The sequence below is a fragment of the Chroicocephalus ridibundus genome, chromosome 3 (assembly GCF_963924245.1).
Source record: "Chroicocephalus ridibundus chromosome 3, bChrRid1.1, whole genome shotgun sequence".
NCBI classification, from domain to species: Eukaryota; Metazoa; Chordata; class Aves; order Charadriiformes; family Laridae; genus Chroicocephalus; species Chroicocephalus ridibundus.
In genome coordinates this window covers 56916136-56933818 of record NC_086286.1, presented here as the reverse complement: position 1 = coordinate 56933818, position 17683 = coordinate 56916136, and the positions used below count along the sequence as shown (strand labels likewise).

At 43.1% G+C, this 17683-nt stretch overlaps 1 protein-coding gene across 7 annotated transcripts in view; it reads right to left on the bottom strand.

Moving 5' to 3' along the window:
* STXBP5 (syntaxin binding protein 5) overlaps nt 1-8008 on the bottom strand; it is a 109771-nt gene extending 101763 nt beyond the window's left edge. For 2 of the 7 annotated variants that reach the window (XM_063329256.1, XM_063329258.1), the window contains exons 1-2: nt 7188-8008; nt 5262-5359 (exon numbers count right to left, since the gene is read on the bottom strand). In XM_063329256.1, the coding sequence (XP_063185326.1) occupies nt 5262-5359; nt 7188-7340 (251 nt within the window). In that variant the 5' untranslated portion in view covers nt 7341-8008. The remainder of the gene's footprint in view (nt 1-5261; nt 5360-7187) is intronic. The other 5 variants (XM_063329259.1, XM_063329263.1, XM_063329261.1 and 2 more) reach the window with 4 other exon arrangements.
* Nucleotides 8009-17683: the final 9675 nt, after the last annotated feature.

The window sequence follows — 17683 nt, the reverse complement described above, 5'->3', positions numbered from 1 at the left end:
CTAATGCCCTTCCTCTAGAAGGGAGGAGCAGGTGTAGATCTACTTCAAAAAAAACACACCAAAACCACAAAACCATCCCAAGCTGATGTTTCGGTGAGAGGAGGGAAAACACCTGGTAAGACTGCCTTGCATAGTCTGAATGATCTAAAGGAAAAGCATTTTCAATGAATACAACAACATCACAAGTTTAAAATGGAATTTTGTTACAGCTTCAGAGAATTCACAAATGGCTTGAATTTTTTGGTATGCATCTACAGCAAAACTATCCAGATGCAGCAACATAAACATTTCATCAGAAACTGACTTCACAGAACCATACATCCAGGCTTTGAGCTATTTTGATCAAAGAGTAACAGTTGTGAGTTCTTCTCACAAGGGCCAGAGAATGGAAGTCACAGAAGGCAAGTTTTATACACCTCAAATATATGAAAACTTCAGTCATTAGCTTACATAAAAGTAATGTTTTACTGCTGAAAAGAATAGGGGGAAATGAACAGATGCTGACATTCAGAATGATCTGGATCTTCAGATATTTAATGACAGAATGACAAACAACCTAATTTTTCTCCTTCCTGTGAACCTGGGTTTGCAATAGAAAAAAAAAAGCCACCCAATCTTTAATTAAATAACTTACTCGGCTTGGGAATAAAGAGTCCTAGGCATAATTTGGTCTGTGTGGAAGGCACAATACTTATTCTACAGGTATTCCCTTTATTCTCAAGAATTTCTAGTGAAAACAGTCTTCCTTTTTAGAATTCTTTCTATCAAGAGAGAGACTGAGCTCCAAGCTGCAAATGAGTATTTTTAAGATATGAAGCACTAATAAAGATATTGCATTCATGTTGGCAGACAATCAAAATACATCTCATTTGATATACTGTCCTAGTTTTGCTATTGAGAAATTAAAGCACACAAAACCAAAGAAACCTCTTTAAGATGGAACAGTTAAAACAGCACGGAGCAGGAGGCTTCCTTCCAATTTTCTGCTTTAGATTCAAAGCTTATTCTACCTCCTATAAAAGCAAATATAAAAGCTTAGCTGCCTACTAAGTCCACAGCCCTGTACAATTAGTAGTTTAAAGTTCTGAGGAATCATCATCCTAAGACAGACAAATTCTGAAAAAGTCCATTTCACCTTTCTCATACCTCTTTACAATTTAAATGCTACTCTGTTCAGATCACATTTCTCTTCTAGAGGGACTTCAAAGCAGAACAGTGAAAACAAGGGACAGCACAGAAGCAGAACTATTACTTATGATACTGAATGCTGCCAGGATGTCAGAGGGTGAAGTCTACCCAACTACACCATTCAGGCAAGCTAAATCTTGAGTACATATACTCAACTTGAGCTCATTAGAAGGTTTTTGTATCTGCTGAGAAAACAAAGCACAGACAATTATGCACAAAACTTCCTAAAAAACTACGGACTATATGTCCTGCTGTTATGGTTTGGGTATGCACAGGTAAGAGGCAAAGCACAGATGAACTTTTAACTACTTGGTATCTGTAACACTTTGGGACAGGAGATCAAAAGGTTAAAGCCATCATGGTAACAACAGCTAAACCCCTTTAAGCATGGAGAAAGTCAAAGAGATTGGCCTGCAGTAACAAATGAGGCCACTAGCAGCTTACACTGACCACTGCAGTTTGAAATCATATATGCTCACATATCCAGCACTCTGCAGAAGGGTGAGCCTAAGGCAGAATTGGTACATGTAAGAGCCAGACCATCAGCCAAGACTCAAAGGCCTCAGCAGCTGGAACAAGTGTCCTCTGATCAGCACCACGAACCCAGAAGAACAACTGGAGCTGCATGAGCAGATGAGTGTGGGTGTATGCAAGATAAATCAATTTAAGATTTTATGTCACTTGGTGCTGTGCTTCTGCTCTTGTGCCTACCTCATTACTCAATTTCCCCTGTAATACAGAAAACAGGATCAAACAGTTTAACTGTTTTCAACCGATCGTGATGTCAGGGAAAGGGTCACATCAGCTGGCTGTTCTACAGTCGAGAGTAATAGGTCCAGCATCTGAACTCTCTCCAAGATTTGTAGTCTAGTAAGCTATATGATTTGTAACTTTCCCTCATAGACAGTAGAGGAACCAAGTTTTGGTCTGTTGTTGAAAATAGAAGAACAGAGTCTTTGCTGTTAATTGCTCAAAACGTTGCTTTCTATAGAGGGCACAAAATACTTCCCCAATTAAGGATAATACCTGAGCAATACTGGTCTGCCTCAGAAACACTTGCTTTTAGCTTTTCCTAGCCAGATCAGAGTCAGAAATATTTCTGATTAACTCTGCAAATATAATCAAGTTTGTTGTTTGTTTTTTTTTTTTAAAAGGAATACAAGGGATACACCACTCAAGCTAAAATAGTAAATAATCACAAACGGTAACTTTGGTGACTGATAAGGTTTAAGTTTTACATTAAAAGCTGTCTCCTAATATTTTTATAGGCTTCTGTCCCTCTTAAAACTGCAAGATCTACAACCAGCGGCTGCTTATGGACACAGAATGGCAAAGTCCTGCCTCTGGCACACTAAGTCACCATCTCCACAACATTCTCCTCTGATTTTAACCCATCAAGCCTACAATCAGGGACAAAGAATATTACCAGAGTAGTAATTCTACTTCCAATTAGTGAAACATGCCACCTATAATTTAGGTATTTCCATTTTCACAATTACTTTGGGGATTCAGAGAATTCAACAGAGTGTTGATGTTATTTTTTTTTTTTTTTTTACTTATCTCTAATCGATAAATATACTTAGTGAACTTCCAGTATATTTGTATCCACAGACTTTTTGGTTCTTCAGAAAAAACTTTAGTTCTGTTTTCACATGTCACTGTATCAATACTAGAGACAACATTTTGTATTTGTGTATTAGAATTCTCTGTTCCTCCACTAGCGGTTAGTCTCCTCATAAAGAAGAATCAGATGGAAGTGTGGTTAAGAAAATTCCCGCTCACATTAATCTGTTCTAATCAATACTGATTTTGAAATTAAAATACCTGAACTGCAGACTGGTCAAATACAGGATGTGAAAGCTTGACAAAGATGCACTTATACTTGAAGATGCAAGGAAAACACTAATACCCAGTTCCCATCTCACGGTACACAATGAAAGAAGCATTATTATTCCTTTACTTCTATAATCTCACAACATGAATGCAGAAGAAAATGAGGACTTTTCTACGACTTTTAGTATTTACTTGTCAATGATTTCTTTATTGACTCTTAGTCTTTCTAGTCCACACCTTGTTTCAACTAAAAATGCTTTTGCAGCTCTAGAGTAAGTGGCTCCCACTTTAATGAATCCTTGCCCATAGTTTATAGTTAGTAAAAACCTTAGCAGATAAAGCATCTTATAAGTCATCTTTGCGCAACAGAATGAAATAAGCTCTTCTCGCAAGTTTCACTCCTTCTCAAAGAGTACTTTTCAAACCAGTTTCACTAGGCAGAAAGTAAGAGGCTGGTTTTACATTGGGAATGTGCATGAATCTATCCCTTCTGCCTGCGCTCCTCCACCCCAAAGAGCAAGTAATCACAGGAGACACAAATTCTGCAGTGTTGTTGGGTTACAGGGCTAACCTATAAGCTAATGTTGAGGGCTTTTAACCAGTTCTTCCAAGAATCAACATCTGTATCAAAGTACTGAGAAGCATCTTCATCAAGTTAGGGGTGCATCAACACTTCAGCCTCTGCATGAAACTTATTCCCTTAGGAAATACATTTTCTGTCAACATTACTGCTTCCTCTCACAGTAACTGTTTCTTCCCTCACAATACTTCTCTCAGGTATTTAGAAAGCATTCACACTCCAAGAATTCACAGGTGTAGTCATGGATGAATGCCAGTAAACCAGTTTTATCAAGTCATAATCACCCAAACTGCAACATCATGTTGCCCAAAATTACAGGTAAGCAAGCTCTAAACAGGTACATTTTGATCTCTCCTTTTCCTCCAACACAGATCCTTATTTTTAGGTCACGTTCTTTTCTCATCTATTCTAACAATATGAGCATAATTAACAGCACCACCCACAATTCATTCTTCATTTAAATCAATTTTATCACCTTTTTAAAAACAAAATTTATGGAGTTGAGTAGTTTCAAATATGGCATTAAAAGCACTGCACGATCATTACTGTTACTCATACTTTGAATTAAAAGATCTTGGGAGTTCATAATAGATATCATTATAGATACCATACAAGCTACTTCACTCCAGCCTCCTTCTTAAAGCTCCAGATCTGATACTGAAGTTCTAATTTTTCAACTTTTAGAAGACAACCCTCTACGGCAATTAACCTTATAGACAGAATAGTGATGTTACAGAGGGAAACAAAAATGGTCTACTTGCAGACTAATATAAGCAGCAAATGAAAAGATGAGATTTACCTACAGTTTAAAGATTACGTCAATTTTTATAGGAAAATGGCCTAAGCCTTCCCCAAAAAGGTCAGAGTTCAGCCAATTTCAGGACAACAGGGAATTCAATTCATTCTCTTCTGCTGAAAAGTAACGTCTGGGCAATAGCAGCGTGGATTAAAGAATCTACAGGGCATCTTCTTTTAAAAATAAAAGTTTAAACACATATGTGTTACATGGCTTGGATAGTACCATATGGCTACGGTACCATATGTCTACGAATATATGGGTAGTTCACTTTTTAGTGAACAAAAAGAAGCAGGGTTACTGGTGCTTTATTCCACAAATTCATTCTGCTTATCTCAGTCACTTGAAAACTATTGGTGAGATACAATTCCTGTATCCTTTAGCATTCCCACGTGAAATCATCTTTCAGCAACACAGTAGCAGTTAAGTACAGTATTACAAAGCTCATTTCAAGACAACGACTAAAAAAACCCCACCACCCCAGAACAACCCACCAAGCAGCACGGAGTTTTTCAATCCCAGAGGATACAGCAGAACAACGAAACAGAGCTCACCCCAGGTCTCTCCTTTGATCTGCAGCCACTTGCTGTAAGCTATCAGCACACTAGTAACCCTCTACAAAATGTATATATTTATTTGAGATAACGGGGACTGAGCAGCCATACCTCCCATCATTAACACAACTTGAACTGACACAAAGAACAACCAGAACAGCCAGGCCACCCACCAACAGAAACCAGAGCTTTTTTTCTCCCATCCTGCATACCTGGTTCCCACCAGACTTCTGAATGGTTCCAGCAGCTGAATCAAAACGCCACTTGCGTGAGGTGCACTAAATCCGCTTCAGAATATAAAAAAGGATACAGCCTTAGTGCTCCAGTCTGAGTCCCGATGGCCAGTATTTTCTGAACAGGATCAAATGCCAAGGCTGAAGGTTGATAGGGGAAACCATGGCGTACAGTCTAACAAGCCAGAACATCGCAGTAATGATGGATCAAGCAGTAGACCAAAAATAAACAGAATCAATATCATATGTTAGGGAACAGGATTCAGCATTAATCACAATTAAGAAAGGAACTACAGAGCACTTTAATAACAGACTGAGAAAATCAGCTGTCTTACATGAACCAATTATAAAATTTTTTTTAGGCATAATTACTCATTCATCCTTGATCAGCAAGTGACAGTCATACTTACTGAAACTTAATTTGAATCTTATATTTCTTCTGTACAAAGACTCAGCATTTTATTTTTTCATCTACCTCATTCTCCAAGTAATCTTATTTTCAGCTCTAACAAAGACACTAAACTATTAAAGTCTGAGCTGTTCCTAGGAAGTTTGACAACAAAGCCAGACTTGTCATTAGAACTATTACAAATTACTAGACCTGCTTTTCTGAGACTCACTTCAATTTCAATCCAACAGGCCCCACATGACAGTGCAACCTCCTCCTTCAGCACATTAAGAAAAAAAGCAACCCAAGCTCCACAGAACTAGTCTCTTGCCCTCTGCTTCCCCAGAAGAAAAAAACAGCTCCCCCCAAAAAAATGCACTACCACACCACCCCCCTGACAACAGAGCAAAAAAACCCCTCAACCATGGGATTCTTTCTTAATATGAAGCTATTGGCACATTTAGCTTTTTGGTTATCCAAGACTAATTTGGTAATTGACCAAGCAATAACTCCATTACACTTCTCAAGCTGCAACTAATCAGAATTGAGAGCATAATAGAAGCATCACCTAGTTTCTGTTATAAACATACACAACATAGGCCACACAAATCCTAGCTTTTCCATTTCAAAACCTTTAGTTTAAAGCAGAGTTATTTTAGGACCTCATAGATGCATAACAAACTTCTGATATACTCCTTTTACTTCACTTAAGTTGAAGGCATACCCTGCAACTCTCAATATTTCACAGTGAATAAAATCTAACTGGCAACAGCTCTGGTCTTTTCCATATCCTTCGTGAACAACTTGCAAAAGTGGCAGAAATGCCTGCAATACTAGATAAAACAAGGAGGAGAATCCACAAACAAGCTCATCCATATCAAGCTAGGCCATGGGTACACTGTAAAGATAAAACCGGGTATTGATATTCAAATCAGTTTTTATTCCTCTTGGTACAGCTGGTGGATTAATTCGCTGCATCATTTTCTGAAGTGTGCAGACACAAACTGCAGTTATTGTATCATGCACAAGCAAATAAAACACCAGGAACTTTTCCTCTGTCTCTAGAGAACATTTGCAATAGCAGCATCGGCAACTTGGCAACACACTGCAGCGAAACCACCACAAACGTCTACAGCCTTTTTCAGGCGCAAAGGAACAGGATAAATGCATTTCCAAATAATGCAGAGCGACAGATCCCCTGTCCTTCGGGCCCATTAGCAGAGGCTTCTACTCAAATGCCGCGATAATCAGATCTGCACTACAGCTAGGTATCACTCCTTCCCCCATCCATCCCACTCTTTCTACGAAGCCTTCATGAACACGGTCAATATTAAACGCATGAAAGAGCCTAGAAGACGACAAACCCTGAAACTCTCCAGGAAAGCCGACTACGGAAATCCAACGAGACCTGTACAGCTACACCCACCGCTTCCTTCCCTTCTCCCCCCTCTTCCCTTCCCCCTCCCCCCCCAAATAATAAATCCAAACAAGTAAACAGGAGCGGCGGGCAGGCTCGGTGAGGTCGGTACCGAGGAGCAAAGCCCGCAGAGCCCATCGCGGCGCTGCGCCCCCTTCCCCGGCCGCCAGCCGGCTCGGGGCTGCAGCATTCGTTCACCTTGCAGAGCTGGAAGTGCTCGGACTGAAGCGTCTCCTGGATTTCGGTCTCCCGGTTCCCCGCCTGCTGCTGCTGGGCGGCGGACGACGCCGAGGCGGCTGAGGAGACCGCCGTCAGGCCGTCCAGCACCTTCCTGATGTTAAATTTCCTCATGGTCTTCGGCGGCGGCGCTCCCCGCTCCCCCGGCCTCGCCGCCGCCGCGCTGTCACCGCCGCGCCGCGGCCGCCCGCCCCGCAGGCGGCAGACGAGCCCCCGCCGGGGAGGGCGGTGCAAGGGGCGGCCGGCGATCCGGGGCGCCGCACTCTCCGCCGCGGGGCAACGCTCCTCCTCGTCGGCGGCGGAGGCAGCGGAGGGGAGGGCAGCGAGGCGTCAGTCCGGCAGCGCAGGGGCGCTCCTCATCGGGGCCCGCGGGCTGAGAGAGGGAGACTGGAGCCAAGCAAACAGGAGCCGGTCAGCCCACCAGCGCCGCCACCAGCGGTCCCAGACTCGCCGCCCGCGGCCGCTCCGCGCCCTGCCCGCCGGGGCACACGGTTCGCCCCGGGCCCGGCCGGCCCCGCCCCGGCCGCCCCTCCCGCCGCCGGGGGTGCGCGGACTGCCTCGCCTCGCTTCGCTTCTCCTCTCCGCGGCGCCTCCGCGTCCCCCCGCGCAGCCCGCCTCACATCGTGGCGGCTGCTGCTGTCATCCGTCCCTGCGTGCGTGCCTGAGTGTGTGCGTGTCTGTCCGTGTGCGTGCGTGTGCCGGTCCCCTCCCGCCGCCGCAGTCTCTCCCCCCTTCGCAGGCGCCCGCCCCGCGGCTCGGCTCAGGCACCCTCCGCCTCCTCAGAGCTGCGTGTGCCGCCAGCCAGTCACCGGCGGGGCTTCTCCCGGCTGCTGCCAGCGGCTGCTGCTGCGGCCGCCCGCCCCCACAACCATCCTCCTCCTCCTCCTGCCGCCACGGAGGGCGCCTTCCCCGCCTCACGGTCGCTCCCCCTTGCCTGACAACGCGGAAGCGCAGCGCCCCAGGGAGGAGCGGCGGTAGCGGTGGCTACCGCGACACCCTGCCTGGCAGCGGCGGGGCGGCCGCGCATGCGCTCTAAGAGCGCCGGCACCCGGATGTGGCGGTGCTCCATCGCTCCCCCCCGCCGCGCCGTGCCGCGCCGCGCGTGGGCCGGGGCGGCGTGAGGGCTGCGGGCGTGCGGGTGGGGCGCGGCGGCGAGAGCTGGGTGGTGGCTTCTGGGCAGGCGGGAGCAGGTAACAGGTGGCGGCGGCGCCAGCGCCGTCCCGTCCCGTCCCGTCCCGTCCCGTCCCGTCCCCGCCGCTGGCACTGCAGTGGAAGTGTACGGCGGCTCCCGGGGAGCCGGGCTGCCGTGTCGAGAGCCGCGCTTCGCGCGTGGCTACAGGCGCAAGATCCCCCTGCGGCTGAGCCTCATCCCGTGGCGGCGGCGGCGGCCCGGCCGTGGCGGCGGGTGTCAGCCAGGGCCGTGGCAGCGCCGGCGGTTTCCCTGTGACAGGGCGGCGGCGGGGCTGGCGGCACCCCCTGGGGCCGGGGCAGCGGGGGACGAGGCAAGAGCAACGTTTCCAACGGCAGGAATGGTTAACGGAGGAGCTGATCCACCCGTACGCCTTGCCCTAACCGCCGCCTTGCTGAGGGCGGCGCCGCCCCGGCCTGGGAGCGTTTGCTGTTCGTAGCCCAAAGCGACCGGACCGAGGGCTACCGCGGAGCTGGCCACCGCCGTCCGAGGAAGTCGCCGCCAGCCCTCGCGTGGCGGGGCGAGCCGCCGGGGTGGCGAAGGTGCTTCCATCCGTTCTTACGGCAACCAAACTAATTTAAGCAGGTGGCACAGAGTAAAACGGTTTTTTCCCCTGTCGTATAGCATTCTGTATTCTGCTTTTATTTTTCTTTTATTACTAGGTTGCATTTTTGGATTTTCTAGTCCACGGTCAGGTAATAGACATTACTCATGTTCCGGTCGTTGTTACATTGCTGAAGGTAATTATTATTTCTGGCCGTTTCCTGAACTTTCTTTTCAACTGAAGTGAACTGGAAGATCAGTCATCACTTTTGGAGGGAAGGCTTGTAGAGATGTGATTCAAGACATTGGCTCACGTCTCCTAGCTACGGCGTGAGTGCCTTAGCAGTAAAAGGCTCTGCACACAGTGAAATGGTCCTTTAAAGTGGTGTTTTCAGCCTGATAGCCAGGCATGCCTTATTAGCACAGTAAATGTAGTAGTGCACAGAGGGATAAGCGTAATCAGAATGCAGCAAAACAGTTACGATGCAGCCATCATCATGACCTCGGAAGTAAAAATTCCACAAACTCTTCTCAGATCTGTAACCACATATCAATTTACAGCTATATTGACAGCAGGTATATGATGTATAAGCATTTGATAGAAACCAAGACAGTTTACATGTTCTTAGAAAGTGACTGAGTCATGAATTTATAGAGCTGTTTCCCTGCGTTACCAAGACACTTGGACACTTACTCAAATCATCTTGGTAAAATGTGAAAGAATGCTTCCAGAGACGGCAAAAGTCCTAGAAATACAAGAAGCAGACTCAAATAAGGATCTGTAAGTATCTGATATAAAAACTTATTTTTAAGAGAGAAATCTGTGCATTTTCAGTATGTCTTTATATACCCATTACGTATTTTAGCTAGCAGTTTATAAGTTACAGAAATAATGTCTAATTTTTCCATCTATTCACACACGCTTATTCTAACACACTAAAAACAGGGAAGAAAACTTCTAGAACTTGTCTGTGTTTGACTAAGTGGCAAACACAGACTGTTACAGGCAAAGATGTGTACAGATAGAACTTTAAGAATTTACGTTATAGTCTATTTGAGTTCTATTGTCAGTATACGTTAGGCCAGGCCTTGCAAACACTTCTAGTTATAAGTTGCATAGCACAAGTAGCCTCATTATTTATAGCAATATTAATCAGAGCAACCCGCCCCCCATCAAAGCTGGATGAAGAATTAAAGGACTTACTTAAAAAGCACTCTTTTTGCAAACTGCAGTCACTTCCATTTTCTTCTTCATTTTCTTCTATGCACTTGGCTATTGAATCCATTCTTTAATTGGACGATACATTTTTAGAGGAGAGATTGGAGTTCGTTTTCTGTTTACATTAGCACCTAACACAAGGAGAACCTCATTCATTACTGCAACATTGTACCAATACTTGCAGAATGTTTAAGCAATTGATACAGGACACAGAAAGTTGACACCACAGCAGTTCTCTTCCCTCACACTCTGTAGTTGATGCCATTCAACAAGCCAATGCTTTCTGGGACTTCAACTCTTCCTGTAAAAAATTAGTGGCAACTTTCCTCTCACTGGGACATCAGTTGGAACAGTAGTACGCCTTTTAATTTTATAGTTCAGTGAACATCCCCATTGTCTCTCAGGATTTAGCTGCTGTATTTCAGAGCCTCTTTGGGGCCTCCAGCTCTTACCCAATAACCACATCCTGTTTACAACCAAGACCAATTCTGCTTAATCTCCTTGCTTCATGTTGCCCACTCAGACCTTCCGGCCTCTGATGTCTGAAATCTCTTGCCAGTGTTTTATACTCCAGGCCAAAGACCAAGTGTCTTGCATAGCTCTAGAAGAAGCAATGAGACCCAACTAGTTCGCAACATATTTGTACTCTACTGTGACAGAGTCCAGCTGTGACAGAGCCACTGTTAAAGTGTTCATGAGTCACTTCGCCCTCAGCAGTGAATCTTCATTGGCCACACAAATCCCTGCCACCAAATTAATCCACTTTGGTCTTCTTTTCCCGCCTTTTCTTACTGATCCTGCTATTTACTGCACCTGGAAAAGGAGAGAGATGCTTTTTTTGATTAGTATTCTACAGATACCACATAAGCAACTTATTTCTAATAGGCATTTGAGGCAATGAGGCAATTGGTCTACAGACAATCTCGCAGACAACCTGCACAGTTGGTGCAGGTCAGACTTGTTGGGTCTTTTCTCTCAAGATAATCGTAATAACTTCATGGATAACTGCAGAATGCAGACATCACTGTGCTTATGGTCTCTTTTTTTCTTCTTTTTTTTGTGCGGTAGTATACCATCAGTGTTAGCATGAAAAAGAAAGAGAAATGGTAGTCCCGCACAAGCCAGAATGAGTAAAAGCCCACCCAGTTACAAGGTATATGCTAAGATTTGGTGGAGTAACCCCAGAGCAGTGGGTAGGTAGTGAAGTAACAGGTCCACTCTGGTGTTTATTGTTAGTTTGTGTGTAAGCCCCAAAAGTGTTACCGCTTGTATCCAGAGAAGGCACTGTAGTCCAGGTGATTTGCACACCATAATAATTATTGCACTACTCAGCATAGACAAGAAAAGGGCCATCAGAAGTGACCTCAAGATCTCTGCTTGGCCTCCATCTGCACTAAAGCTTTTGACAGTCAGTCAATCCAGGCTTTGAAGACTAACTAAGATGCTGAGCTTTCCTGAGAACTTCTTAATGGTGCTTAGTCACTCACACTGCAGAGTCAGGATCGACTGAGCCCTAGCCAAACATTCTTGCCATAAATAGAAAGAAGCTGGGAAGTGTTTCTGAACTAATCCTATTCAGGTTGTTCTACTCAAATGTATTGGACAGGGCAGTGTAACGACAGCTCCAAGTGAGTTTTGGAATCTTTCCTGGCTGCTAGGAAACTGCTCAAGCTTTCTAGACTCAGATCTGTTGCCAAACAAACATCTGTGATTTTTTTGTCCCAATAATCTGCATTGGTGACAAATCCTGAGGAAGACTTCCAGCTACAGGTGAACTTCTTGATATTTCTGCAGCTTAATTTGAATAAGCTGTAAACAAGAAGGAAACAAGGCAGCATTGGAACAGGCTGCCCAGGGAGGTTGTGGAGTCCCCTTCTCTGGAGGCTTTCAAGAGCCGCCTGGATGCAGGCCTGAGTAATGTGCTCTAGGCAATCCTGCTTTAGTATGAGAGTTGGACTAGATCATCTCTAGAGGTCCCTTCCAACTCTGAAAAATTCCGTGATTCCATGATTCCGCGAAATGAAAAGCATGTGTCAATTAGCTGTTCACCTCCTGGAAAAAACCTGTGCTAGTTCTTGCCATAATCTCAATTGGAGATGAGCTGTCTATTGTTTGTAAATTCACCCATTTCAGAAACGTCCTGATTGACCATGCCTGTACTGATATGATGAGTTCCTGCATCTGGAAGCCTGCGTGGTCTTTGGCAGGATCACAGATCATGGGCATCTTTTATTAAAGACCTATGGAACAGCATGACTAACAGCCTATGTATGGATGCCATTAGGCTGTATGGACGTGCATGGTAGAGAGGGCGCATCCTACTGCTGCAGAGACTGCATCAAGATTCCGAGACAGGTCAGCAAGTATAATGACAAGTGTATACATTGGTTGTTGAAGTATGAATTGGAAGGGCTCTACAGCAATGATCTACACAACTAGTACAGATAATAATAGACAGGTGCCTTTGTAGCTGTTGCGTGTTGAGCTATGGCATGGCAAAAGAAAGAGGCATGGCTGTCAGGAAGAATTTAAGGAATTGTTTACCAGTTTACCACTGTGAGTCTCTGACTGCTGGCTGCTACTGGTGGTACGTAACAAGGGGTGAATGGCTACAATGCACTAGCAAGGGAGAGCACATAAGGCAAAAGGAATAAATGACAGCAGCACTATGCAATGGAAATGTGAGACTTGTGAAAGAGGTTGTGCACTGTCCTCCTTAGTAGCTCACATGCCTGTTTGCACTTTTGTCCCACCACTGTCATCTTGGACCAGACAAAAGCAGTATCAGCTATTAAACTATACACAAAAAATTACTGTATTTAATGAAAGTATGTCTATTGCTTATTATCTATTGACCTACTTACATATTAGTCTCATCTTCACTGACGATACACAGTCCCTTCAAAAAAGGTTGTACTTAAACATCCATCTTTTTTCATGAGATAGAAGTTCTTAAAATAAAAAAAATCAAATAAATATTTAAGGAGGTTGTTAACACCACTTTTTTTTTTTTCTTCAAATTTACTGTCATTATTTTCAGCCATGTCTTCAGTACCTAAGGTTAAGTCATCCTAGAAGCACAGTCCAACTGATTTGGCTTCAGCCAATCCTTTCCTTTTATCGCTGTCTGAAGGAGTAATTTATTTTTCTGCTTATCCAAATCTGCTTTGGCCAGTGCAGACATTTAATTAATTTCGTTCTTATGTTGTACTAAAAATGCAAACTTCTCTTTTGTTCATGCAGTCTGTTGATTTCTTCTGCTTTCTGTGTCACATTTTACTTGAGCTTGGGCCAGCTCTGTGTTAAGAATAGAGGTATTTCAACCCTAGCATGTACTCTGCTCTCCTGCTTCATGCTTTTAGTTACAACAGCTTCCTCAGTTGTCCTGTACCCTTTAAATTAATCTCTTGTGCAATCAAAACAGGCAGTTTGGTGGCAGAGTATTTCTTCTTTGTTGTTCGTGATTTTCTAGGGTATGGTGCATTAACAGCAGCAGTAGGAGCAGGGTTCACAATTCAGGATGCCTCCATTCCAAGCGGATGCTCTGTAAGCTGCAGAGATTGTCTCCTTCTGTCACCTACTTTCTTTTTGGAAAAAAATCAGTAAGTGAAGTAGAGGACAGATTCTCTTTCCATGACATTTTCCTCTGGATTGTGTCTACTCATTAGGCGGAAAGTGGGGTGTCTGAATTAAGATTCTGATTTTCTTATCACAAATAAGCACCACCAGGGCTAGGCAGTCACAGAATCAGCAGTTTTGAAGTGCAGTGTTGTGGTTAGGCTCCTAAAATCCACATCTGTTATACTTTGGATCTGATCCTTTGTGAATTTTTTCCATTTCTAACTGATTATATTTTTATGAGTACTTCCTTGTTTATGAATTCATCGCGTAATGTTTATTTCTCACTTAAACTGAAGTGTTTTGGGATTTTCAGTCTCCATATATTTGTAAGAAAATCATTACTCAGATACTGCTGGTGGATTGTAATGATTACAGGAGGAGCATGTAATATGTACGTTCAACTGTTAAGTTTGCTTAATATGTTGTAGTTCTTTAGATACCAAATCAAAATTACAAATAATGATTCTAAGGAATTTATAATTTTAACCCGATCCATGCCATCACTTCAACATGTAGTTAACCTTACTTTTCCTTTAATGCAGTCCGTGTACCTTCTTAACAGTATGTATAATCTTAACCTACATCAGGAGAAGATGTGATTTAGTGAACTGATAGTATGACATACTTGTCACCAGTACAAAACTTGCATCATTGCTTGCCTTATATCATATTGCTTCTGCAATTTGGTCTGTTCTGATGGATACTTCAAACATGTTAATGCAGAATCATATAAGCACAGAATAACTGAGGTGAGAAGGGTTCTCTGGTGGTCATCTGCTCCAATGGTCCACTCAGTCATAAAATGGATCCAACTTCAAAGTCGGATTGAAGGCTCAGGCTCAGTGTCCTGTCTAATTTTTGCATATCTCCAAATATGGAGGTTCTGTAACCTCTGCTTTTTGCATTATTACAAAATAAAATTACAATTTCACATCCCATGTGCTGTATTTCTGTTTTCTCAGTTTTACATTAATAGTAGGCCTAAGCCAGGATTAAAATCTCAGACAGTGCTAATACAGTTAGAACAGGTTTTAAACAATGTAAAGCTTTTATCCATCTAGAAAAATATGGTCTGATACTTTACTGAATAATGAATATTGTTCCATATGTATTTATCATACACGTTTTATGGTATTTGGTCAAGTACAATACAAGTGCTTCTTATTACAGTGCCACTTTAAGGCCTGCATAACAGAGTGAAGTGAGTATGAAATACAATTTATCTCCATTAAAAGGCAGCAAAATATTACAAGTGAAATCAACACAAGCTTTATAAAATAGTCAAATTAAGATGAAGTATGAGTGTCTGCCAAGTGAAGAAGGGTTTTTTTGGACTAAATGAATTAAAGCTAAAATATGATGGACAAAACTAATTTATCCATTCTTAAAACAGGTTTATAGTGCTGCAGTTTTAAAAATGTTTTTCAAATATAGTGATCTGTTTATATACAGTATTTTGTACGAAGTGTAGCTTTTCAGACAGGATCTTTCATCAATGAGTCATTTTAAGTGACTGCCCACTACAAGAAAAAAAAAAAAGCTCACATATTTTATTACTGACATTGTAATTACAATGCATTAGTTGGAAGGGGACTTCTGTTGTACAGTAGTTTAACAATCTAGACAAGTACTCATTTAGACTACAGAAACATCAGGCCTTTGTTAAAAACAGCTACTATTTCACTGGTATTTTTTCTTCTTATTTTAAATTAAAAGCAGCGAATTACATAAACTGCAAGGCTAGGCACACAAGCAAGCAAGTGGACTATCCCTTTACTGATGTTGAAGCTAGAAGATCCAAAATGCATCTATGCTTCATGTAATTTTTGGCTCTTTTTTTCTTTTTTTTTTTTTAGTACATTTATTTTCATTCATGCTACCATTTTTCTGTGAATGTAAACCCTTTTTGTAACACCAGTTCAGAAATAATAATAATACTAGATACATATTTAAATTTTCTGATTATCTCAGTTGTGCAAGAAAATTTCATATTTCAAGACAATTAAAAGATTTCCCATAAAACCAAGAATAATCTGCATGGTTTTAACATCATTCCAAGTATGGCTAACAGTACCTCTTTCGATGTCTTCCCCCCTCTTTCCCAACGAGTGAAACAGGAGGTGAAGTGCAAGGACAGCTGAGACTTTCCAAAGAAAATGCTAGTGCCCTCCTATTTAAGAAGAACATAATCATTTGAAAATAACAAGGCAAATAATTGTTTCAGGGGAAGTAAATGGCTAACAAGGCAAAGGATTTGGAGAAGCCTAGAGTATGCAGGACATATTCCACTTTATTAATAAAGTTGTTAAGCCTGACAATTCTCATTTCTCCAATTCTTAAAATTTTTTTAGATTCTGTCCTGAGGCACTAGTCAGTGAGCTTCTTCAGTAGGTTTTAGGTCCAATTGGTGACTTAATCTGAGACTTTCTGAAACCCTAATTGTGGCAATTGAACTTTGGCAGGTAGTAACTGATTGAATTAAGGCTTAGAGGAAGTTGCAAGCTTTAATTAGATCAGGTCAGCAAGTGCTACAGTGCGTGGCATTGTCCTGACCAGAATTTAGACCTATTGCTGGGCCTAGGTTCAGCAACTTGATGTATTATCACGGTTTTGAGCTTTACTTCAGGCAAGGTGTGTAAGGAGTCGTTAATATCTGCTCCTTCAAATCTCCCTGTGGGTCACCATTCACAGAATCACAGAATGATAGGGGTTGGAAGGGACCTCTGGATATCATCTAGTCCAACCCCCCTGCCAGAGCAGGGTCACCTAGTGCCATAGTGCCCCAGTTAGGGCTGGTTATAGCGCCAGTTAGGAATAGCCAATATTTATTAATTATACCTGTATTTTATAGTGCATTACCATGTCAATACTCTAATGTAGGCCAAAACAACAGTTTCTGAGAAACAGTGGTAGAAAGACTATTGGCACAGAGGCCCACCTCTTTAGGCAAGGTTAATGGGAAAAAAGAGATTATCTTAATTTTAGCAACTGGAAATTGAGATACACAAGATAAAGCCATGCTGGTTTACCTGTGCAAGTGTCTGGTACGATTTGTACTGCTTCATACGCCTAAATTACAGTCTGAAGTGGAAGCTGTTTAATTTGCATTAGATTTGCATTTTTCCCCTTGCCCATAAAGCAAATCGCTTTCCTGTACCAACATTGAGGCATGTCCAGAGGTATGGCGGAGGCTGCAGGCACAGCTGGAGGGTACCCACAGCTCTGCCTCCCTGCCAGGGTGCAGAGATCTGCTTTCCCTGGCCAGCTCAGCTCCCTCCGTCCTTCCCCCCAGCGTGCAGCGTGCTGCTCCTCACAGAGGCGGAGTAGCCCCGAGTTATGCTGGGAAGTGTTTTAAGGCCAAAATGGCAGCTAGGCTTTTTAAAAACACACCAGCCTAACTAATAAATACTAAAGAGCACTAACTTGAGAGAATTGGGGTTGTTTATCCTGGAGAAAAGGGGGCTGAGGGGACACCTTATCACTCTCTACAACTACCTGAAAGGATGTTGTAGAGAGGTGGGGGTCGGTCTCTTCTCCCAAGTTATAAGCAATAGGACAAGAGGAAATGGCCTCAAGTTGCACCGGAGAATGTTTAGATTGGTTGCTAGGAAAAATTTCTTCACTGAAAGGGTTATCAAGCATTGGAACAGGCTGCCCAGGGAAATGGTTGAGTCACCATCCCTGGAGGTATTTAAAAGACGGTTAGACATGGTACTGAGGGACATGGTTCAGTTGTAACTTGGCAGTGCTAGGTTAACAGTTGGACTCAATGATCTGAAAGGTCTCTTCCAACCAAAAGAATTCTCTGATTCTATGATTCTATAACTCTGGGCCATGAAGGTTTTATTGTAAAGACGGTTTGATACACGTTCCATCAGGGCTCTC